Here is a 25,238-nt window from a genome sequence, read left to right as displayed (position 1 = left end):
CGGCTATAGCTATGCCGGCAGCTGAACTTGGGATATATAAGCCCTCTGGTGGTCCTGAATTTGAAGGCATGAAGGGGATCATGGAGAGGAGCTTGGCACCAGGAGATGTAGCCTCAGTTGCAATCGAAGTGTCAAATCTGAAGAGGTCATGGAAAGAAGTTAAGGCTTGGTATCATGTGACAGGGTCAAAGGTCCTGAAGAGATCCCAGGCTATACTAGAGACGGTGCAGTCCATTTGTAGAGACTTATGAATTTTGGAAATACCAGAATTGTGGGGTGGCCACTGAGGAAGAGCAGCAGATGTAGAGTGCAGGTGACAAGCCGAGTGTGCTGTGAGTGGCAAAGCCAGAGAAGAGCTCCTGTCTGAGCCCTTGGGAGCCCAGGAGCTAATGAGTAAATCCCAGACGCTGGACGCTGAGTTTGGTTTGCATTTACGCTGTTGGAGTTTGGTTTGGCATTGTTTACATTGTGACTGTGCCCTGGTTCTTCCTTCTTGGAATAAAAAATTGTTTAATTTGTCTTTTGATTTTACAGGAAGCCATAGTTATAAGACCTTGGATTGCTTAAAGAAATTTTGGAGTTTTACAGAACTTTTGGAGTTTTAGAGAGACTGAATATTTCAGAAAGACTGGATATTTTACAGAGTTTTTGGGAATTTTAGAGAGACTCTATTTTGGAGAATCTTTGAAAGAGACTTTGGGTATTATTTTTTAATATCTTTATGCTTTTATTTTTATTGAATATTTTTTATTACATTTCAAGTGTTATTTCCTCTCCTGGTTTCCCGGACATAAGTCCTCTATCCCATCCCCCCTCTTCTATAAGGGTGTTCCCCTCCTATCCACCCCCCTTCCCACCTCCCTACATTCAAGTTTGGGTATTTTAAAGAGGTTATATTTTTAATATTTAAAATTTATAAAGTATGTGGGACTCTTAAAAGCTGGAATGTGATATACATACACACACACACATACACACACATATATATATGGAGAGAGAGAGACAGACAGACAGATAGACAGACAGACATTAATACTAGTGTCTCAATGAGATCTTGGGGGAAAATTAACAAAGAAAGGTTACAGTTGAACAGTGATGTGTTTAATGTGTCAAGTTGGCAAGGGGTCAATTGTGCTGGCCAGATTTTATGTCAACTTGACACAAACTAGAGTTATTTGGGAAAAGATTCATAATTGAGAAAAACTCATCCACCAGCTTGGCCCGTGGGCAAGCCTGTGGATATTTTCTTGATTGATGATTGATGTGGGAGACCCCAGTTCACTATGGGAGGTGGTGCTCCTCCCCCACCCCATACTATGAGAAGGCAGGGTGGGCAAGCCAGGACATCAGGCCAGTAGGCAGCACCCCCCACGGTCTCTGCCTCAGTTCCGGCCTCTGGTTCTTGCCTTGAGTTTCTGTCCTGACATCGCTGATGATGGACTGAAAGCTGTAAGATGTAATAAACCCTTTCCTCTCCACGTTGGTTTTAGTTGTAAGGAACATTTTCTCGTAGTGATGGAGACCCAGCTATGGCGATGGGTTCACTAGCAGCCATCACACAGCCAAAGAAGGCGTCAGCAAAGGTGAAGACAGAATGGCAGACGAGAAACAATCAAAGCCAAGACAACAAGAAGAGTTCACAAGAAGGCAGCGGAGCACAGGGAAGTGGGGTGACAGGGAAATCAGCCGCAGCCAGAGAATCAGAGAAGCAGAGACTGAGGAGCTGTGAGGAGACAATAGCTGTGAACTTTCACAGTTTACCGTGAACAATTAACCACAGAATTTAGAGTTTTAGAGAATGACAGGAAAGATACATTCGACGATAAAATCTGGGTGTTTCATAACAAAACTACTGGGAAGGTAAGAGGAGAAAGGGCACATTTCATACAACAGAACAAAGATGAAAAGCTACAGATTTCTCACCAGAAGACAACACAACATTGTTATTAAAATGTTGGGAATGTAATACTTAAAAAAAAAAACCGCCAAAATACAAAACGTCTTATTTTCAGTTGCTATAACAGATAATCTGATATCTATGAAGAAGATAGATTCATTCTTATATTCAGGAAGCTGGGAAGTCCAAGGTCAAGGGGGCTGCATCTGGCAAGGATCTCCTTCTGTTATTCCACAGTACACACCGTTCTAAGTCAGGAGCACGGAAGAATTACAAAGGAAAATAAGGAAGGTGGCTCAGTCAAGACTGTGCCTACAACTAATCCTGAAGGAGTCTGGAATCCACTGCCAGTCCTTGGTGCCCTTTGACACGGCATTTACAGCATCTCTGCTTTCTGCTGGTCAAATCATGTCCTGCCGCCTCTCTACTCCCGCAGTCAGTCCTCGCTCGGCCCCAGGCCCCATCATCCTCTCTTAGAGCTTTCCATCTGGCAAACGCACAGCCTTTGGGAGAATGAGCTCACTTTCCTTGTTAGTGGCTCTGAACTTCCTTCCCCCTCTTTGCTCTCAATCTAGCTGCTCTTCTGAAGAGGGCTGGATAAGCGCCTGAGGGCCATCTTCCACTTTTAAGAGAAAGTATTCAGGTGCGAACGGTGTGGTCCTTCAGCAGTTTTTCCTATAAGAAGCCCTGTGAAATTCCAAAAAAGAGAAAGAAAATAAGAAAGAAAGAGATTACGTCGTTAGGGTTTCCTAGTCATACAAGATGCCCACCACAGCATGCACCAGAGATGCCACCCCACTTTCTACTCCGTAACTTAGTTCGGTTCATGGTTAATGCATGCGCACATACCACTCCCGGGACCTCACAGAACCGGGATTCCGCGTTTCGTGACAAATAATCTCCTGTCTGTTTCTTTGGACTTCTTCATGGAGTTTTCCTCAGTTCACGTACCTATTCTGCCTATCCCACTTGGAGTTCAATGTAGAGCCCATCCCCGGTTTCCATGAGGTGGGTGCCTCTCAGTGCTGCAAGTCACCTTCTCCCCATAAAGCAGGTTGACAGCTGCTGTGAAGGCAAAACAAGGGGGAATTATTTTCTCTCGTGTCTGATGACAAATCGTGCCCAGGAAAGAAGTAGATGGTATTGTCTTCCCTTTCACGATCCCCTTTGAGATGAGAAATCCGGCAGCAGCCGGGGGATTTTCCTTCCACGAGACTCTCAGACAACTGTGCCTTGACATTTCTTTAATTGATGTGTAATAGTTATATATTTATGTGGCAGGGTGTGATATTCGGTACGAGTGTGCAGCAGATAATGAACCCGTCTGGGTGTTCCCACCTTCTCAAATACTCGCTCTTTCTGTTCAATGTCTTTGGGCCCCTCTTCTGGTGCTTCGTATAACACAGCAAATTGTAACTACAGCCACTGCTATGGTGAGGAATGTCAGAACTTCTCATGTCCAACTATTTTAGCCCGTGTACCTTAGCCCCTTTGTGTTTCTACCCCCTCTCTTCCATTCCCCCCTCCCTGGGCACCACTGTTTACCCTTCCATAGATCAAATCTTCTAACTCCTACACACGAATGATTACATGAGGTATTTGCATGCAATATTGATTTATTTCACCTAACACAATAGCTTTCAGTTCCATCTACTTTGCAGCAAATGGCAAGATTCCACTCTTCTCTGCAGGTACATAATATGGCATCCTTTAAAAAAAATTGATTGTCCAGCAATAAGTACCATGATTAAATCTATGTCCTGACCATCAAAATTTCCTCAGAAACCTCACAAATACAAAACCCCATGGACATTTAGTTTTAGGAATATTATTTTTTTCAGTGTCTCTGGATTTCATTCATGAGGACATTCAAGGAACTCCCAGGCAACTCTCTCTCACCCGTTCCCCCCTTCCTCTGTAACAGAAAGCAGCCTCAAAGAAATACTCCCAGTTCAGCACCGATGTGGCTGAGGCCATTGCCTTCTTTGACTCCATCATTGCAGAACTAGAGACAGAAAAACGGCCGAGAGCTGCCGAGGCCGACCAGCCTAATGAAGATGTGGACTTCGATGGTGAGTGCTGAGAGAGGCACTGAATGTGGTAAGGGGAGGCGGGGCTGTGAGTGGGCTCCTGGGGAGGCACCAGGGACCACGCCCTCCCGACCAGAAGAACTCCTTCCTTGGCACCTCAGGCTTGGTCCCTCTGCTTTGTCTCAGTCGCCCTTGCTGTCAGTGCCCAGCCTACATCTCTGGTTCATTTACTACAGCTATCACGGTGGGACTTCCCTAAGACTCCATGAGGGAAAGCAGGAGGGAATGATTAAAGAGAGAAGCGATCGATGGACTAGTGTCTTACAGGAAATCTGTAATATGAACATTCTTAATGCTCCCTAACGGTGCATTCAAAATGGCTAAGATGGCGGCGCTGGGCATGATGGGAACTAGGAGGATAGACGTGAGTTTGGAGGCCAGCCTGGGCTAAGGAGATTTTGTTTCGAAAATTCATATCTTCGGACCCAAATAGATCTCTCAGTCCATAACTTAGTTGCCTCAAAAACTTGAGGAGCAGAGTTCAGTCCCCAGCAGCCACGTCTGTGTGATGGTGAGAGTCTATAATCTCAGACAGTGGCTGGAGGATCCCTGGGTTTGCTGTCTGGCCAGGCTAGTTGGATGACCAGGTGGCAGGATACTGGAGACTCTGTCTTCCAAAGTGAGGAGGGGTGAGAAATTGAAGAAGGCACACTCACAAATACGTACAAACAACAAAGTCAAAACCCAAACCTCACAGGCCATAGAAGTATATATTTGATCTATGGACCCTTTATAAAGGAAGAAAACGGGCTAGTTCTTTGAACTCAGCTCTGAGCCGTCTTAAGCTACCTAGGGCTGAACATGAGGCAGAGCAGCGGTGAGGTGAGGTGAGGTGAGGTGAGGTGAGGTGAGGTGAGGTGAGGTGAGGTGAGGTGAGGTGAGGTGAGGTGAGGGTGCCTGCCCAGGCCCAGATGATCCCAGAGTGGGAGGAGGGGTGGGATAAGACCTCACTGAAGGGACTCTGGCCACCTTGAGCATGGCACACATGGCTCTGGCAGGCCTTGCCCTTCTCTCCGATTCCCTCTGCCTTGCTAAAAACCGTTAGGTAGGCTCATGGTTTCCTCTTACTCTGGTGTGGCAGGCTCTGCATTTCCATGGTGGCTTCTGTGGTTGCAGAGGTGACACCTACTGTGAATCACGCTATCTTACATGCATCTTAGTGCATTCTCTGCCTCCCATGCTGCTCCTGTCCCTGTGACAGTGGCCTGGAAACCCACTGACTCGAGGAAAGGGGACAGAGTCCTGAAGGACACAAGGACATCCTCATGGTTGTGTGAAAATGGTGGCTGTCATGAATGGGCCATGTGTGGAGGTCTAGAGATGTTGTTCAGTTTGAAAGAGTGTTTTTCTGGTGTTCACAAAGTCCTGAGGTCCAGTCCAAGCATGGTAGGAACCAGGCATGGTGATGGTGCATAGAATTCCAGCACTCCAGAGGAAAGAGCGGGAGGCTCAGAATTCTAAGGATATTCTTGGCTGCAAAGAGAGTTCAAGGTTAGCCTGGGCTACATGAGCCCCCCAAACAAAACAAACAAAAGCCCCATAAATATAAGAAAGACCATGTTCCAGACGTGGAGGCACATATCTTTAATCCCAGCACATGAGAGGCAGAGGCAGAGGCAGAGGCAGAGGCAGAGGCAGAGGCAGAGGCAGAGGCAGAGGCAGAGGCAGAGGCAGAGGCAGAGGCAGAGGCAGAGGCAGAGGCAGAGGCAGAGGCAGAGGCAGAGGCAGAGGCAGAGGCAGAGGCAGAGGCAGAGAGGCAGAGGCAGAGGCAGAGGCAGAGGCAGAGGCAGCCAGATTTCTGTGGGTTCCCATAGTGAGTTCCAGACCAAGACTCCATAGTGAGACTCTGTCTCAAAGGGAGAAAAGAAAAACCAAATGTCAGTGTTGTGTGACAGACTTGTCCTGGGAAGACATAAGATAAAACATGTCTGCTTATCCCTGTGTAGGGCCTAGACAGATAACCCATGGCAGAACAAAGTAACTTTTGCACCAATGTCCATACTGGTGAACCGATGAGTTTTTATTGAGGTTATGAATAGTAGTGTGGGTCAGGGGTTACCTACAAAGAGCAGGGCAAACTCAAAGGTAAGGACTACACACTCCTGACAGCCTGCAGGCAGCCTGCAGCTCCACATCCTTCTCTCTGTGCTTTGGCTGCTCAAAGTCTCTCTCCAGCAGCTGTTTACTCCTTTCTCAGGTTTGGGTGGGGACTCCAGTCTTTCAGGTTTTTGTTCCGGCATATGTGACTTTTTGGTGCCGGTTGTTCACCACTGTTGCTGGGGAATCCACCCCACCCTGAAAGAAATGTTTGAATGCGGAGGGAGCTGCAGTTGGGAGGAATGAACCATAGGACAGCCAGTGAGGGCACTCGCTGGCAAAAGTGTTTGAATCTGAAAAACTGAACTAAATCCCCAGAGACAGCTAACATGTGAAGGTAGTCCTCTGATGCACCATTTCCCCCGAAATAGCACCAATAATCTATGTTCACTGTCAATCAAACTAACCAAACAGCACATAGAGTGTTAAGAGTGGCAGGAACCATGGCCCAGCAGAATTGCTTACATTGTTTTCGCAGAGGACCAGAATTCAGTCCCCAGCAACCACACTGGGCTCCCATAACTCTAGCTTCAGGGGATTCAGCACTGTCTTCTGGCCTCTGAGAGCACACACACTCACGTGTACACAATTAAAACAAAAAACTGATTGAAAAAGAAACTAAAAACCAATTACCATCTGTAAGTCCTTACGACTGTTAACACTTGGGCGTGTGACTTTCACAAAGGGCTTTCAACACACTCAGTTTTTATTTATATTTTCCTTTTAACAAAAATAGGACGTCTTTGAACAATATTCAATACATTGTGGCATCTTTCCAAGTCAATGAGTACAGATCTGGGCTCAGTCCCAGTCGGAGCTTGCAGAGTCAGACTCCGCCCCCTGGCCCCTCCTACTGCCCCCTGCAGACTCTCATAGTGAACTCCATCTTCCCTTTGCTGTGGATTCCCTACCTGTTCATGCTCTCCTTTACTTTCTGCTCCCCTGACAGCGGCCGCTTGCCCAGGTCACTTCCTTCTCTCTTCCAGTGGCTACCAGTTCACAGGAGCACAGCTTGCATTCCAACTGGATTCTGCGCGCACCACGCAGACATTCCGAGGCCATGGCTGCCCATGCCACTGCGGATAGCCGGTTTCGGAGAAGCACAGAGCACAGGGTCGCTGGCACCCAGAGGAGGCTTGAGAGACACCCCATTTACCTGCCCAAGGCTGTGGAAGGGGCGTTCAACACCTTGAAATTTAAGCCCAAAGCCCACAAAAAAGAGTAAGTGCTCGGTATGATCAGAACCAGAACAATCTCAAGCGCCCCAGACTCCAGAAGGTGGATGCTTCTTACAGTGTGTTGGTCCCTTATCCCAAGTGCTAAAGTTGTTGATTTTACAGGGCAAAGGTCGGGGGCAGGGGTTGGGGGTGGCGGGTGGTAAAATGTTCTCTCACAGGCTGTACTCCAGCAGCCTAGCTCACTGCTGTCCTCCGCTAAGACCTTGCTTGCATCCTTCCTTCCCCCTTCCTCTCTGACCCGCTTACACCTTCTGGATGTCTCTACTACAGCTTGGGTTCTCCAGAGCAGAGCACCAAGCAGGAGGCCACATTACAGGGAGACAGTGTTGCTTTGGGAGACAGTGGCCAACCACTGCTTCCTGCTGGCCTGACCCCTGTGGGGACATACTACCACTGAATCCTGTGGCCTCTCTGCTGACACATCCTTCTCCCCCAAGACTATTTCTCATGACCAAGTCTCTCCCTATACCTCATGCAGGACAACCTCTAGGCCATGTCACAGGACACAGGGTCTATTCCGACTCCATAGCTGTCCCTTCACCTCTTCATGAGCCACTCAGTTGTGGTGGAACCAGCATTTCCTTGATAACCTTTACTTCCATTGTAATAAGAAATGTGCTTGACATAGTAAAGCCATGAGCCAGCACTCACCCTTGACCTTCTCCTTCAAGGTCAGGTCAATGCCCACCCGAAGTACATCAGTACCCTGCACCGTACTACTATAAGGTTCTCCCCAAGGCCCAGAATGGGGGTGGGCAACAACATGATGCTCTCTGCAGGAATGGTGGTAATTTGGGTGTCCCTCTCCTCGGAGCAGTGGCCACCTTGAACTTGACCTTCTTCTCTCCCTCTCTTGCAGCTTGGGGAGCTCCAGACAGATCCTTCGCAACTTCTCCAAAGAAGACATGGAGTGGGAGGAAGAGTTCTTCACCCAAGAGTCCCCGGTGTCTCTGGAGGAGGAACACTACCAGACAGAGAATCCCAAAGGGGAGTGGCTGGTTCGAGAAAGACTCTGGGAGCGGACAGTGCCCTGATTGGTTTGTCTCAGCCTGGGTCTTGCTTTCAGGGCAGTGTGACATGTTTGGTAGAGTTAAGAATGAAATTACAAAGCTGTAACACAACCAAACTCGTCAACAGGATACCCGTGGGAGCTCAACTAGTGCCAAATAGCTGCATTTACCAGGGGATGCCCCGGGGGGTCAGAGCCTGGGCTTCCCACAGGAGTGGCCACGAGAAAGCAGAGCCCGGCTCCTGGTGTTCCCAAACAGAGGCACAGGGGACTTGAATGAGTGCCCCTGCCACCTGGCCTGGCCTGTCACACATAGGAGATTGTGCAGATGGCTGCACGTCATGTGTTCAGAACTGGAAGGAGCCAATCTGGAGTTCTGGCCCAAAGTTTCCAAGCCTGTGTCCCAGAAGCCTATTGGTGAAGTACTGAGGTCCCACCTTTCATGAAAACACAGTCAAGAAAACACCTACTCTGTGCTAGGTCTTCTCAGGGTTTCCAGAATCTTAGGCTGCTAGACTGAAATGAGGCCACTATCCTTTCGGTAGGGCAGAGAAAGGTTGCATCAGGGCTTTCCTTATGGTCACATTGTTGACGCCAGCCGAATTGTCCTGCCCCTCCATAAAGACAGCTGGCTCAAGGTAGTGTAGGTAGGTGGGTGTTTTCTAATGTTCCCTTCTAATTCTTACACACATAAAGCTGTATCCATGCCATCTGCTCACCAGAGGCTCTGTGTCTCCCAGGTACAGGTAGCTGAAGCACGATGCGCTTTCTGTCTAGGAAGAATTTTGTGGTTCAGCCATTGGCTAACTCACTGCTCCACTTCCAGTGTGGGCTTTGTATACAGTCCAGTATACAGTCTTCATTTGGCCATAGAGTTACACCAATTAAGGTTAAGAGCCACTGGTCAGAGAAGACACTCCACTTTGACCTTCCTGCTTTTTCTCTCATCTGATACTAAGCAAGCATCTTGGTCACTACTCCATTGCTGTGATAAGACACCACGGTCAAAGGCGGCTTACAGAAGAAAGGGTTTATTTGGACCTCACATTTCCATAGGCTGAGCCCGCCATGGAGGGGAGCAATGGCTGGAGCAGAAGCTGAGAGCTCACAAACTGAGGAGAGAGAGAGAGAGAGAGAGAGAGAGAGAGAGAGAGAGAGAGAGAGAACAAGTGCACAAACTAACTGGGAATAGTTTCTGCTTTGGAAATCTCAAAGTCATCCCAGTAATACACCTCCTCCAACAAGGCCACACCTCCCAATCCTTCCCAAACAGTTCCAGCAACTGGGGCCCAATATTAAAGTATTTGATTCTATGGGGCCATACTCAATCAAACCACCATACCTAGCCTATATGATTCTATGGGGCCATACTCAATCAAACCACCATACCTAGCCTATACCCACTCAGCTTCTGAGAGAGCTGAGATTAGGTGTGCTGGCAGGGAGGGCAACTGACCTTTCCCACTGAATCCTGGCATCTTCTTATACAACAGTGACTTTTCAGGGGGCATCTCCATAAGTGTGAGCCTGCCTTGGATAGGGGAGCGGATGTAGAAAGAGAAGCACCATCTAAATCAAGCCAAGGACACTCTAGTCTCAGTGACCATGACAATTGCATAACGTCCTATGCGCTATTTGTTTTTTTAAAAAAATCAAATAGTAATAATAAAAAACCTTTATTTATGCTATCTTTCGTGTCTGAAGCTGAGAATTTTTAACTCTGAAGAAAAGTGACAGCACCTGTGTAGCAGCCCTAAGAACGTCAAGCCAACACGTTTCCCAGGTGAACACACACCCACCCTTTCTGTGTCCTCTGCATTGTTTTCCAAGTGCCAATGTCAATGTCTGGGAGGTTTCTTTCCTTTGTTGCTTGACCAAAAAAGCCACATCCGGAGAGCTTTAATGCTGTGGTCCATCTGCACAGACGTTTTCCCCCTGAATGTGGCTTTCTTTAAGGTCTGTGTTTGAAAGCTCTTTGCTGTGGACAAACTCGGGGGATGGAGAGCTTTACTAAGCAACCGTTTAGAGTAGGCCACCCTACTGTGTAAGCCTGGTGTTTAAGACACGACAAGGGCGCAGGATGGGGAGGAGCTCAGAGCCCAGCACACTTTCTTCTTCTCTGGGGTTTCTTCTCTTTAGGACATGGAGCTCTATACCAGTCTACTTTGCTTGGGGTTTTAAATGCTTTTGTCTTTAGTAAGATGGCCTTCTTGCAAAGTTCTAAGAGTTGAACTCATGTCTTATGGTGCAACTTTTCTTTGAAGTTCGTGGTAAATCCCAGGATCTGGGCTATGACTCATGAATCTTGTAAATACAAGGGTTTAAGATAAGTCAAATTGGAAACAATAAAAGGCAATTTGGGAAAATCAACATGCCCTGGCTGATTCTTGTTCTTCTTGAGGTATCTAAGTATTTAAGGGGATCAGCTGGTCAAAACTGTCTTAGTTTGGGTAGATGAAACATGTAAAGAATAAAGTCTTATTCAATAAAGTTCTTGTCTTGTAAGCAGAAAGACCTAAGTCCAACTCCCTACAACTTTTTAAAGAAATATTTATTTTATTTATATGAGTACACAGTAGCTGTCTTGAAACACATCAGAAGAGGGCACTTGATACCATTTTAGATGGCTGTAAACCACCATGCTGGGATTTGAACTCAGGACCTCTGGAAGAGCAGTCAGTGCTCTTAACCACTGAGCCATCCCTCCAGTCCCAACCTTTTTCTTCAAAAAAAATTCTAAAAGCCAAGTTTGGTGGCACACACTTGTAATCTAAGCACTGGGAAGGCAGAGACTGGTGGATCTTTAGGACTACCAGAGTTTGTCAGCGTATCCTAATTGACAAGCTCTAAACCTGTGAGAGGCCCTGGCTCAGACAAAATACAAGGTAGATGGCATCCAACGAAAGACACCTGAGGCTACCCTTTAGCCCTACACACACATATGTGCACACCTGCACATATGTGCAACATACACATATAAACACCCAAAACAGGAACAGAAGGGAAAAGGAAAGAAATGAAGGAAAGAAAGAGACAATTTTAAAGGAGAACTCCCTGGCCTTTAGCCACTGGCTTTGTGCCCTCTCATCCCCATGTAAGCTTCCCATCACTGGGTTGCTATGCAACAATGGAGAACACGGCCACCTGGTGTTGGACCAGAGCAGCTCTAACAGAAGGCTGTATTTCCTGCATCACTGGTTGCCTTTCATAGTGATTTGTCTCTTGATGTTGTTAATAATTTATCACAAATAAGTTATAATTAAAAAATAAATTATCACAAATATAAAAGCATAAAGCCCCACAAGTTCATTACCTTAAACTTTGGGAGTGGGAAACCCAAGTCAGCCGTGTTGGTTAAGGGTTGGTAGAGCTTGTTTCTTCTGAAGCCCTCCCTAGTCTCTGGGGACAATCACACTCCTTGGCTAGTGGCTCTTTCCTTGTATGACCCCAGCCTCTTGCTTTCTCAGAGCTCCAGCTGATCTCTGCCTCCCCTTTATAAGGACTTGCAATACCAGTCCCTCCCATTGGGATGATTCAGGAAACTTGATCCATTCAAAAATCCTTCATTTAATCAAATAACCAGAAACTCTTTTGTGGTGTGTGTGTGTGTGTGTGTGTGTGTGTGTGTGTGTGTGTGTAAGGTGATGCTCCTAGGTTCTGGGTTAGGAGAACATCTCTGGAAGGTTCATTTTTCAACCATACATACCTAGTACCACAGATGTTACTGAAGGCTTGTCACAGGAAAGTTTGTGTTAGTCACAGGAGGCTGACTGGGGCAAGAGTTTTCAGACTCCACAGGTTTCCTCTCATTCTGCAGGGTGCAGTCACTCTAGCCAGTGCCACTCTGTCCCACCAGCAGGTGTCCTCTTGGTTGTACTCACCGTGACCTCAAAAGAGAGAGCTCATGGTCTGAGCATGCCTCAGTGCCTGGAACCACACTAATCACAAATTGTTGATGGTTTGATTGACAGTTTGTCCAAACGAACAAAGAGAAGAGCTCACGCTAAGGTCTGTAGACAGCAAGAGACATCACCTTGTAAAGTGTTTGGGGAAGAGAGAGGGATTCAGGCTAAGGCTGTATCACACATGCTCTGTGCTGGAGGATGTGTGGCAGGTTTGAGGCTGCCCAGAGCTTAAATTCATTCATGAGATACGAATGCTGAGCAGAGTAACCAGAGTTGCCAGAATTGGACCGTGCTGAACTCTGGAGCAGAATAGAAAGATGGATGTGTAAAAGATGAACAAGCAGTAAGCGGTTAGCATTCGGGGTGTGCTGAGGACCCAGAAGGCCCGATATATGCCAAATGTGAATCTAGCATAACCATAGTACTTTATCATCATCACCATCATCATCCTCCTCCTCCTCCTCCTCACCACCACCACCACCACCACCATCATCATCATCATCATTATGATCTCCTAATTGTTTGGATTGACTTTGAGTCATTATGCCTAGCTCTGTTGTTACTTTTTATTTTCAATTTAAGTATATACATATATATGTATATGTATATATGTACATGTACATATGTATGTATATGTATATATGCATGAGCTTATGTGCACCTTGCATTTGCTGGTGCCCAGGGAGGCAGAGGACACTGGGTGCCCTGGAGTTGGAATTATAAGTAGTTGTGAGTCACCTACCTAATGTAGCTACTGGGTCTAAAACCTGGCTCCTATGCTAGGACAGAGAGTAGAGCCGTCCCTCTAGCCCCTCTCTACCTTTTACAGACAACCTCATTATGTAGCTGAAAGGTCTAGAAGTCAATATGCAGCTTCCTAGCCGACAAGACTAACGATGTGCGCCCACCAACATGCCTGGCATCGTCCGTATCATCGTTGACCTGAGGTAGACCCAGGCTGGACTCAGACCCGCTGTGCTGTAATGATGTTGGAATGACAGTGCATGTCACATGCGCGGCTGTCACGCTCTAACTTAGAGTGCTAAAGTGATAATGAGATGATCACTGCCTGCCAGAGCACAGGGCCCATAGACATCATTAGCTGGTTATAATGAAGGAGTATTAACTATCACCTAGGATACTAATTTTGCCACACACTTAAAACAGTAGCGGAAGACAATTTCTAAGAATGTTCTAAGCATCACTGGAGGAAGAATGATCTAAGAAAACCGCTTCCAGGAAAGCGCTGTGATGAAAGTGGGCTCCCCAAAGTCACAGGTCTGTCCCCTCCCCTCCCTCCACCCCCATGTCTGTGGATGGTTGCTCCTGGGTCCAGCTCCTGACATAGAATCAGAGTCCTCACAGCAGCAGCAGGGCACAGTAGGCGGTCAATATTGCAGCCAATGTCTTTTCAGCCTTTCAAAGCATCTGCGTTAACCAGATGTTTGCAATGTGCAATGTGACGTGTTTGCAATCAGGTCACCCGATTTCTTCTTTATCAAGTAAATCGGATTTAATTGAATTCGAAGGAGGTTGAATTTGGTCTTAAGTGAGCCCCTGCGTGCCACAGTGCTTTTAGATTAATGGACATCACCCTTGCCTGTTCTCGTGTGTGACAATGCAGTTACAGGATTATGACCTGGAGAAGATCCTAACCCTAATTTAAGGGTCAAGGCTAAGTTTTTCAGCACACACTCCACATCCCGTTCTGAGATCTGTACCTATGCACCACTTTGGCCACACGATGGCGCTTCGCGTCCAGCAATTCCCGGTCCGCCGCGGACTGATTTAAAAGGCAAGCTGAAGAGGATAAGCCAGCGGCTAGAGTTGGAGTCGCCGCTGGGAGGCAAACTGGGCTCATGGGCAGAGGTCCTCACTGTGGAAGAAGCCTACGTTTTTCTCTGATTTCCTGGATCCCAAGCAAAGAAGCTGATGTGAAATGAAAGGAGTAAGAGCTGAAACCCAAGCCCTGGTCCACATGCAAATCAAAACGCCATCTTCCTACCCATCTCTCTCTCTCTCTCTCTCTCTCTCTCTCTCTCTCTCTCTCTCTCTCTCTCTGGCTTGGAGAAGAGTCAATAATAAGTCAATTATTATTGACTTTCCTAGAAAAGGGGTATCTATCACCTGATTCACTAAGCTTCTGTGACGACGGAGCCTCTTATTTCTCCGCACCACGGTTTGCATCTTTCGAGGGGGTTACTGATAAGAAGACCAACTTTACAGGGTCGTAGTAAGGAGGAAAGGAAATCACGTAGAACCTAAGGATACTGCTCACACCCACTGGCGAAAACCCAGCAGTTTTGTGTGCTTAATCCTAGACCAAGAGGAGTGCGCTAGGCCCAGCACTGCGCGGCTTGTGATAAAAAAGAACGATGACTTCCACAGCTGACGTGACGCGGTCTAAAGCACTACTGCCTGCTGTGGACGTTTAGAGAAATAGACTGTCTTCTGGGATTGGCTCTCCTGACTTGCATGATCAATTAATACCTATGGAAATAGGACTGAAAGAAGCCTGGAGCCTTTGTTTCAGATTGTTTTTATCATCATCATCACCATCATCATCATCATCATCATCATCACTATTAATTATTAGTTTGTTTTTGAGACATGGTCTTACTGACTTGAGCTCCCTATTCCCCTGCCTCAGCTCTCCTAGTGGTGAGATTACAAGCACCAATCACAACGCTGCTCTCCTGACTATCTTGTCTGTTTTTGTTTGTTTATTTGTTTGCTTGTTGCGCCAGGGTCTTGCTATGTTGTCCAGTCTACTGAGGAACAATCTCCCTTCTCAGCTTTCTACCTGGCAAAGGCCATAGCCAGTCCCATGGTGACTGGCTCAAAAGTCTGGTTTTCCCCCACTAACCTTACCTTTAGCTCAGTTATGCCCACTCAAGCCACCTTTTAGTGACACCCTAGCCACACCAGGGGAGACAGTCAAGTAGCACACAATGCCACACAGATGCAAATGCAAAACAGTCAGCAACACCAGATAAGGGTAGGATTTCTCCACACACGCAGATCCTTGCCCCTGCGAGATTCCTCTCGTTCGCTTCCTTAACCAAGAGCAAAAGCTTATTTAAGCCTGTGGTATCCTCTAAACAATGAAAGCTTGTTTCTCGTTGAGCCAGGATGCTAAAACTGTCTTGCTGGGTCCGCTTACACGGTATCAGAAGTGTTTGATGAAGTTGTGTTGACGAACACTTGTCTAATTGAAAGGATGATGACGTCTGAACTGCGGGTGCTGGATATGCACTAAAGGTTAAAATGTCAGACAGCAGAAGGTGTGCCGTTCGGGCCACTGCCATGGAGTTTAAGAGCAAGCAAAACCATCCACAGGTACAGTGAGGAGAACGGTGGAGGGAGTTGGGGGGCAGAGAGCTGGCTGAATGGGGCAGACACTCTGTCTATATTGGGGTATGAGTTACGCTAGTATATATATTTGCCAGAATTCATAGGACTGTTCACTTCAGAGCAAGAAAGGCAACCACAAACAAACAAGCAAAGCAACAATAAAAAAACAAAACAACAAAAACCCCCAATCACCCCCCAAAACCCCAAAAGACTGGTCTCTCAAAAACAGCGCTCTTAGAATATACAGGGAAGCCCGTGATGTCATGGGAAAGGAGGGGCATCTTTCCATACAGTAACAAGTCCTCCCCAGCTGCTAGTACAACTGAAAATCATACGAAATGTCGGCTAATCTTGCAGACAGCTTCGAAAGCCAGGGACAGCCTTCCTTGTGCACATGCTGTCTGTGTCTTTTCAAATGTTTACAGAGTATTTACAAAGAGTAGTCCTTGGGGTGGCAGTTGTAATTAGGGAAACTGGCAGAGAAAATTAACACATACCATAAAAGAGGGATAATTAGTCCTTTGCCATATACAATATTATCAAATGGCATTCGCCCCCAGAATTCGATTGGCTTACACACGCTGGCCTCACAGGGACGCCCCTCCCTCCCACCTTACTCTGGTTCTGAAGCTGCCACAATCCACGGATGATGGACCATATGGCACTTAACATCAGAATGAAAATAGGCTTGTGTTTCTTGTGTGAGATGCTAAAATTTATTAGAAAATCAGAAAGCCTAATTTCCACCAAGTTCCAGAGACCTACCATCTGCTTCATGAAAAAGAAAGAGGGAGTTTCGTTTTTGGTTTTTTTTTAAACCATTTGCTTATTATGAAGTGTGAGCGTGAGTGGTTTGTATGTGTTTGCAAAAGCAGGGTGGGGGTTGAGGGCTGTAAGGGGAAATCGGAGCAAGTACGTTTGGCAGGGCCAAAAGAGCTGTCAGCTGAATAGGGTGGGAAGGATTTGGGAAGCATAATTACGGAAATCATCCTGGAGACATTTTCTCAGGACCACATGTCCTCTCCACATAGAATCAGCACAGAAATCACCTCTAGCTTTTGCAAATATGCAAAATCACTCTCTTGGAGTGAAGAGGGGGCTTTGCTCAGTCCTGGTGTCTCCGAGGGTCTGACCTCTCCATAGAGTAAATGGAGCCGGTGAGGGCAGGAACAATGCACTGGAAAAAGTCGAGGACAGAGGTGCCAAGGAACCTTTCTCAGGCAAGCCGCAGCTGGGTGGGCGAGGGCCGAGAGGAGAATGTGAGGGTCACCTTTTGCCCAGCTGGAGCTACTGAGACACACTGCCAGGTACCTACAGAAGTCGGTCTAGGCACTGATTTCAGTGAACCATCTCAGCCTCCTGCATGGTCGGGTTTGAGAGATGCTGTCTTAACTGTGAGCCCCATTTAAGTAGCTGTTGTGGCCCTCCACCCTGTGTACCCAGGATGTCTAGGAACTCTCTTCCTTCAGTTTGTTACATTTATTTATTGGTCATCTTACTTTCACACCACAGCTACCAGGTCGGCTGGAACAGCCTCTGGGGATACTTATGGGACCTGGTTAGTGGCTGGGTTTCTCATCTGTGACCCCAAGAAATACTCAGGAAGTAGATATCAGGCAACAGTTTACCTGGGTCTTCAACAGAGCAGTGATTCAGCGGAAGAGTAAAGTTTTCAGGCCCCGGTAGACTCCACATGATAACATTACAGGGTCGAGCTGGTTGAGGCAGGCATTTCTTGGATGATATCCAAAGCAGTTTAATCAGAAGCCTCCCAATAGACAGTATCCTGTAAGAGGCAGCCTTCCTGAGGGGTGTGTTGAAGCCAACTTCAGGCTTCTGGGAACCTGCTTATGACCTGACTTTCAGAAACAACCTTGCTGGGCTCAGTCCCTAGTGTCCTCAAGCCTCATGCTTCATGAAAAGTGACTTTGTCAAACAGAAGGCTGGAATTTCCGAATCTCAGAAAGAACCAGGCATGCCTTTGATCCTAGCACTCTGGAGGCAGAGACAGGTGGATCTCTGTGGGTTTATGAAGGCCTGGCCTACATAGTGAGTTCCAGGACAGACACAACTATTTAAAGACCCGGTCTCAAAGGAAAGGGAAGGTGGGATGGAGGGAGGGAGTGAGGGAGGGAGGGAAGAAAGAAAGGAAAGGAGAAAGAAAATAAGAAAGGAGGGAAGGAAGGAAGACACTTGAGGGTCTGGCAGGACTGGGACACACTTCCTTCAAGACCCACAACTTGCCACACACACAGGTGGTAAGGTAGTATGGCCAGCCCCAGAGTTCTGCTGCTCTCTGCTCCCTGGGGTACAGCCTCTGCGGGGACAGCATGGCACGGTTATTGGTTATTGTGTTGACACCTCAGGGGCATAGTTTGGGCTTCACACTCAACTCCTGGGAGAGCTTAGCATTGGAGATACTCGCCCCTGCGGTGGCAGGTGGCAATCCTGCCTGCTCCCAACAGGGGCAGCCCAGCTTTTACTCCCTGGGTAGGCCGAGGTTAGATCCTAGCTTCACTGCAGAGCACCTCGGTTGCTACAAGTCCACATCCAGAGACTTGGCAAGAAACTTGCTGTGCGGCTCCAGCCTGGAGACACATCGCTGGACACCATGGTAAGCAGCTGCCGGTGGCCTCTGTTCTGCTGAGACAGAGCCTCCCTGACCCCAGGCGTAGGCAACTTTATTCAGGTTTTTGACAAAAACAACCCCAAAGTAATATAACTCTAGATAGTTTGTAAAAGCCCAGGCGTGGCATTTCAAAAGAAAAGTGATTTCAGTTTCGAGTTAAAAGTCAAGCCAGTTTTACGAATCATAAACACTATCTGCCTTCCTAAGTCCATCGATTTCAAGGTCAGCCCGCCAGCTTGGCTCTCCTCTCTGCCACTGAGTATGGTCACTGGATCGCCTCACAGTCTGAGTCCTTCGTGTCCACCAATCCTGGCTACCTTATCATTAAAAATGTCAATCTGAGGTGCAATTCTTCTTTCCAGAAGAGTCCTAAAGCACCAGAAAATGACCATTGGGTCACAGTAGCAGCTGCCACCCACCAGCAAGCTCTGTCACGAGGCGGAGGGGCAGATTTTCAACAGAAACGAGGCATTCGCACTGTCTCAAGTTACCTTTAGCAAATATTTAGTAATTGCTGAGGAAATCGTGGTAGGCTTAGCGTAGAGGATCCCAGCAGCTCTACTGTAGCACATCCACCATCCCATGGTGCACTGTGACGGGGTGGATAGTGGAAGGTGATGTGGAGACGGGACGGGAAGCACAAGAAACACACATACACACACACACATACACATACACACACCCAAACCTATACACAAAATCAGAAACTGTAATACATAAACAAAAGACAAGAAAGATTAAAACTGCCCAAACAGAGCAATGTGGGACAAACTAAAACCAAAGCAAGCAAACAAACAAAGACAAATAAAACAAAACAAAAAAAAAAGAATCTACAAAAGCTCGTTTTGCGTTGGCCGTCTGCTGCTGAGCACGGTCTATCTCGGTTAATATGCCCAGCGATACTCCGTCGGAGAAAACTGGGTTTTCCTTTGTACCTGATGGTTGATTAGAAACCGTTCGGTTAAGGATGGGAACTTGTACCTACTTTATCCCCTCAGCTCTGGGACAAGAAAATTTAAAATATTCTTACATTTTTGGTTGTGAGCCTAGCCTTTAACCGCTGAGTCATCTTTCCAGCCCTCAAATATTCTTAAACAAAGAAAAATCCTTTGATAAAATTGCCACACCTTGTATTAATTATTCCAAATATGGAGCCCAGTCAATATTTTTGTTGGTTTTTTTAATACACGGTCTCTTGTAGCCCAGGCTGACCTTTAACTTATCACAGAGCTGACCTCGCACTTTTGATCCTCCTGCCTCCACTTTCCAAGTGCCAAGACTATAATCGTGCACTGCCATGCCTGGCTACGCAGTAGTAAGAATGGAACCCGGGGCTTTGTGCATGCTAGACAAGCACTCTACCAAGAAAGTCACAGTCTCATCCCCCAGTCAACGCTTCACGACATCTTCTCTCAGATAACATTTGCATTGGTTTGGATCTACGCTTGAGTGGAAGACACAACTGTTGACTTGTTGTCTCTATCAATCATTTCGATATCTTACTAAGAAACTGCTGGTTTTGCAAAGGCAAATATTATATACTAGACTAGATCTCACTTTGAATATAAAAAGTAAATTTCTTACCTATGAGACAGAATCGTATGTAGCCCAGGCTTGCCTTGCACACGGATGATCTTGAGCTTCTAGTCCTCCTTCTGTCTCCAGAGTGCTGGGATGACAGGCATAGACCATCATGCCCAGTTTCTGTGGGGGTTGAGATCAACCCCCAGCTCTCATGCATGCTTGGCAAGTACTCTCCAGAGTTGCCATGTCCCCAGCCCTTTGGTGCATACTCTGGGAGACATGGCTCTTGGCACTGACAGTTGTCATGTGCTTCTATCCTATCATGTCCTTTAGCTCCAGGAGGAGGAATCATTCTGATCCCCGTTGTGAGATGTCGAGAGGGACCAATGTCAAACAGTGGCAACTTTGGCTTAGCAATCAGCCTTGAAGGGGTGACTCCAGAACCACTTATGTACAACACAACAGCCCCTCCCCCATGCTGCCATCTACCAGATGCTCTAATCCCTTGCTTAGCTCATGGAGCAGACTAGGTTCATAGAAGTTAGACAATTTACCCCAACGCACTCAGTTCTAAAGTACAGGCAGAAACCCATGTGGCTCTAGAGCCTTTCCCTCTAAGTTCCAGGATTCTCCTGGCCTCACTGAAGCTGAATTTCAGGATGGAGTGTATACCCCAGTCGACAGATGGCAGTCACAGACAGTGGGAGAAGGATTCAGTTAGCCCTCACCATTTTGAGACAGCTTCACACTTCTTTCAAGCACAAGCCTTTCTCAGGTGTGCCTCAGGTAGGACCTGAGTATGTTCTGAAAGACTGGGATGGCCCAGGCCAGCAGGAAGCCCTGCTGACTTGTTGATCTGACTGGAATGCCATTCCGGAAGCAGTGCTTCAGAAAACAAGACTAAGGCTGGCCAGTGACTCTTGTCTATTTCCATGTAGACCTTTAGTGTCTATAACAGAATGACAAGGGTGTCCCCTGCAGATCGGAGAGCAGCAGTCCCAGCAGCCCTGGGCACACTGTGCATCAGCCTGTTGGCTGCTTTATACTTTTCCCAGCAGCAACATCTCCTGTCTGCAGCCAAGGAGAAGAACATACTCCTTTTTCTCTTTTTTCCTTCCCAAAAGCTGTGTGGTGCTGAGCTAGAATTCTGAGGGTTTGTGCAGACAAGGTCAGCACTCCCTCCAGAGTCCTGGCCAGAGCCGAGAACATGACCACAGGCCTTAGAGGCTGTGTGGGATTCTCTGTGACCTATGGGGTTGGGAACCCAGAGACTATCTATGTGAACCCCAGACACTGCTGACCATCAAAGACAAAAAGCTGCGCTACTGTCTTACCAAATCCAAGGTGTACTACCAAGCGCTTAAAACCCAGATAAGATGATGGGGCTCCAATCCAGAAGCTGTTGAGCACCTCTGAGCCTCAGTTTCCTTTGCTGTACACTGGTAAGTTTGGATGCAGATGGTGGCACAATGTTCTTACCTGATCCTGCATCCAGTTGTAAAGATTAATAGTTATGGTCTTTGTTAAGCTGGATTGGTTTGGAATACCTGGGGGTATTTAAGGATTTCTAGGAGTTCAGACTTGGGGCTTCAGTTATGCTCATTTTCTTAGTGTGTTTATTAAATACCTGCTGTGTGCCAGGTACTATCTTGGGACTTCAACCAGAATTTGGGGGAAATGATTCATGCATTGTATCTTATGGAGCTTATGATTTAGCAAAGGAAGAAGAGGGACCCCTGTCTGTCACAGGAGCCTGCATGGTGGCAGGTAGGGAGATGAGCCAAGGTTAGAGGAGTGTACACAAAGGTGAAGTGTGTACTTTATGTGTATGAGTGATTGGTGTCATGCTACGGTAAGAGCACATCTAGGGAAAGGCTGGGGGAGGGGAAGGGGTAAACATGACACTGTTGTGGGAATTGGAACTACAGCAGGACAGAGGTCTGTTTCCAGGGTAGGGTATGCCAGGGTGCCCTTCTGTGTTTGCTCTTTAAAATCTTTGTTACGGGGCTGGGAAGCTGGTTGAGTTGACAAACTGCTGGTTATACAAAGCGTAAGGTCCTGAGTTCAGATGTCCAGCACCTGTGTAAAAACCTGATGTATATGGGCCGGTGTTGGGGGACCTGTAATTCTAGCACTTGGAGATGGAGACAGGACAGTCTCTAGAGCTTGCTGGCTACCAGCTAGCCAATCAGTGAGCTCCACTGATCAGTGAGAGACCACATCTGAAAACATAGGTGGAGAAGTGGTTGAGAACTGTACTATGCAACTTTGACCTCTGCTCTACACACACACACACACACACACACACACACACACACACACACACACACACACACAGAGACAGAGACACAGAGACACAGAGACACAGAGACACAGAGACACAGAGACACAGAGACACACAGAGAGAGACAGAGACACACAGAGAGAGACAGAGACACAGACAGAAACAATGACAAAGACAGAGACACGGACAGAGACATAGAGATAGAGACACCGAGTCACAGACACACACCATGCACAAACAGAAGCACACATACACACCACACACACACACACACACACACACACACACACACAGACCCCCTATGGTGAGGACTCTGATGGTGCATCACAGAACCTGAGAAATGAAGGCAGGTCATTTCTGAGTACATAAAGTTTGAGTCCAGCCTGGATTAGAGGAGACCCTGACTCAAAAACCTAAAATAAGGAACAGAAACACTCTGTAAGAGTCCAGATATATGCAGTCAACTTCCAGCCAGACAGTGAGAAATAAAAAGATCCTTCGCTTTTGGTAGAAAACTTCTAGAACTCAGGTCATTTGGCCTGAATTCATGCCTGGGGTAGGGGCCCAGGAGTTGAGGAGGGTAGTGTGGCTGAATGCATTGGGCATAACTGAGCACTAAAGAGAGGTGCTTAGGAGCCCTTCCTCCAGCTCTGCTGGAGCAAAGAAGACAACAGAGGAGGAGGGAGCCTATTGGAAACTTCTCCCTGTTTCTCTGTGTTATCTTTTGGGGAGTGAGACTTGGGGTAGAGTCAGGTTCACCCTTCCAGTGTTATCCTTTTCTCTCCTTCTCTTCCTTCTCTCCCTCCTCCATCTCCTCTTCTCTTTCTTCATTCCAGTGAGGGAACCCAGGCTTTTGCACAGACCAGGCAAGTGCTCAAACACTGAGCCATACCTCTGCTCGTCTTCCTCAGTCTGTACTGTTGGTTCCTTTTTCCTCCGCTGTTTGCTTCCTGAACACATACCCTGACCTAGATTCATTTTTATAAAGAAAACAATGTGTCTTTTCACTTCTCTTTGGAACCTGGTAAGAAGCATGTGCCCTGGGGTTCCCAATGTCTGATACAATGATTCGAACCCCCTCATCTAACCAACAACCTCCTATTTAAAGTGGGATCCCCTGGAGAAGGAAGCACCTTCTCAACGTGGTGTGATTGGAACTCCAGCTCACAGGGTTGCTGTGTGCGTGCCATCAGCTGCAGGCAGCTCAGCTTTCTTTCCACCAGGATAGAGAACCCCGGAAAAAACCTCAGACAGGTCTATCGTGGTGTGCTTCATTCTCCAAAGTCTTTCTTCTTTTGTGTTCTAGTATGGATTCATCAACACCTGCCTGCAGTCTCTTGTGACAGAGAAATTTGGTGAGGAGACATGGGAGAAGCTGAAGTAAGTAAAAATGAATCCAGGTCAGGGTATGTTAGTACCCCTGGTGCTGCTGGCTTGCCTTTGTTTTGAATAGCTCTAGTGTTTTGCTGACTTGACTGAGACAGTTGAATGGGTGACTGTACTACTTGAACTCTCAGTGAGGTTTAGTGACTAAGACATCAACTGTACATGCCTTAAATGCAGTAGCTAGACAAAGAAGACTCCTTAACCCATAACTGGGTTCTGTTTGTCCATGCGCATGTATGTGTGCATGTATAAAGTGTGTGGGTGCATGTGTGTTTGTGTGCATGCGGAGGCCAGGGGTCACCATTAGAGGCCTTCCTCAGTCAACCTCTACTATCTTGTTTGAGACAGGGTCTCTCGCTGAACCTGGATTTGGCTAGACTAGCTGGCCAACAAGTTCTAGGGATGTGCCTGCTTCTGCCTTCCCCCAACCCCAGGCTGGGGTGACAGACATGGACCACCATGCCCTGCTTTTATGTGGGTATTAGGTACTCAAACTTAGGTCCTCAGCTGTGTGACAAGCACTTCACTGGCTAAGTCATCTTCTCCGCCCCACATATGTTCTCTATCTCTAATTTATGAGCAAACTTCCATTTGTGCTCTCTCTCTCTCTCTCTCTCTCTCTCTCTCTCTCTCGTTTATGTGTGTGTGTGTGTGTGTGTGTGTGTGTGTGTGTGTGTGTATGTGTGTGTTTCTCTTTTTATGCCTCTGTCTCTCTACCTCTTGCCCTTCCTCTCCTAAAAACTTAGGGCCTTGGGCCATGCTAGGCTCTTGACACTGGACTACACTCATCTTCTGTTGTTCATAATCACTGATGAGAAAGCAAATCATGTGTTGGGGGGGAGGGGAGAGAGAAGGAGAGACACTAGGAATTGACAGTCTTGAGTGCACTAGACCAGCATGCACCTCCTAAACCACCGCCTCCCTCCTTACATGTTTTTAGATCGTTTTCAGTTTTCCCTTCCTGACCCCATCTGGTAGATTTATTTTTTTTTAAATTCTGTCATTTACATCTCCAAATAATCTTTCGTTTGATTTCTGTAATCTTCCTGGCTCTACATCTTCCAGTGTTACAGACTGGGGCCTGAAGTTCTCAGAAATCACCTAGTTCTATAGAGAGAAATGAGTTAAAAACTGCGGAAGATGATTGACTTCCTCAGTTAATCAAGAACAGCTGAATTAAGATAATTAGGCAAAGCTCTGCTGATTCAGTCCCCAGAGATTTTACATGACAATAGCCAATCCTGGTTAAGATGCAGAGAAATGGGAACTTGCCCGTTGGCACTGGCACTCTATGCAGCCCCATGAACCAAAAGCTACGGGAATGAGCACATGCTCTGACACTGGAAGAAAGCTGGTGACATATGATCTTATCCTAAACCACACGTATGCACATACATGTGGAGGAAGTGATGGCAACACATTCTCTAGCCTAGGCCATGTCTCTGGGTGCAAGCAGAGAGCATCTCTGTGAACTCGCATTTGCTGACCGCCGTCAGTATGTCTGGTGCTGGGAAAAAACGCCGCAGGGTTAATGAATCTAATAAATCACTCCCCCAGATGATGTCACCATCCGCAGAGACCTTACCTTACAGACCTGGAATGCAGAAAGCCGGCGTCACAGGTCCACATCCCTTGGGGACACTGAGATCATTTGTCTTGCTACACAATGGTCAGGCAGGAGTCACTTAAAGCTCTATGCCCCTCTATCTCCCTCTGGCTTTATCTATGCCTAGCATGGTCAGCCTCAGGAGGAAGATAAGAGAGAGAGCAGGCTCTTGAAGTCTGTGAGGTGCACACTGCAGTAGCTTGGCGAACCTCTCTGAGA

The 25,238-nt window shown here is 47.1% G+C and overlaps 2 protein-coding genes and 1 long non-coding RNA gene across 37 annotated transcripts in view; 2 read left to right on the top strand and 1 right to left on the bottom strand.

The window, feature by feature from the left end:
• C15h13orf42 (similar to human chromosome 13 open reading frame 42) overlaps positions 1–10,697 on the top strand; it is a 24,269-nt gene extending 13,572 nt beyond the window's left edge. Inside the window, exons 2-4 of one of the 2 annotated variants that reach the window (XM_087584779.1) lie at positions 3,822–3,969; positions 7,071–7,305; positions 8,182–10,697. In XM_087584779.1, the coding sequence (XP_087440905.1) occupies positions 3,822–3,969; positions 7,071–7,305; positions 8,182–8,356 (558 nt within the window). In that variant the 3' untranslated portion in view covers positions 8,357–10,697. 2 annotated transcript variants of the gene reach the window in all.
• LOC148000993 (uncharacterized) lies at positions 1,916–25,238 on the bottom strand. 4 transcript variants are annotated; one of them, XR_015638323.1, is made up of 4 exons: positions 12,038–12,218; positions 6,996–7,272; positions 2,849–2,962; positions 1,916–2,584 (listed from the first exon to the last, which is right to left on the bottom strand). It is a non-coding gene; the product is annotated as an uncharacterized LOC148000993 (long non-coding RNA). The 4 variants fall into 4 exon arrangements; XR_015638324.1 differs by lacking the exons at positions 6,996–7,272; positions 12,038–12,218 and adding an exon at positions 24,999–25,238; XR_015638321.1 differs by lacking the exons at positions 6,996–7,272; positions 12,038–12,218 and adding an exon at positions 19,804–20,169.
• Positions 18,119–25,238, top strand: part of Gucy1b2 (guanylate cyclase 1 soluble subunit beta 2) — an 82,350-nt gene continuing 75,230 nt past the window's right edge. For 9 of the 31 annotated variants that reach the window (XR_015637875.1, XR_015637874.1, XR_015637873.1 and 6 more), the window contains exons 1-2: positions 22,623–23,051; positions 23,334–23,407. Coding sequence is in view for 8 of the 31 variants with exons in the window: in XM_087584987.1 (XP_087441113.1) it covers positions 23,022–23,051; positions 23,334–23,407 (104 nt within the window). In the remaining 23 variants the exon portion in view is untranslated. Of the gene's footprint in view, positions 18,205–20,516; positions 21,186–21,980; positions 22,466–22,622; positions 23,052–23,333; positions 23,408–25,238 lie in introns of those variants that run through there. The other 22 variants (XR_015637884.1, XR_015637878.1, XR_015637887.1 and 19 more) reach the window with 14 other exon arrangements.

The sequence above is a fragment of the Rattus norvegicus genome, chromosome 15, assembly GCF_021556685.1.
Source record: "Rattus norvegicus strain SHRSP/BbbUtx chromosome 15, alternate assembly SHRSP_T2T, whole genome shotgun sequence".
Lineage (NCBI taxonomy): Eukaryota > Metazoa > Chordata > Mammalia > Rodentia > Muridae > Rattus > Rattus norvegicus.
The sequence above is the reverse complement of the archived record's forward strand: the minus strand, read 5'-3'. Positions and strand labels throughout refer to the sequence as shown.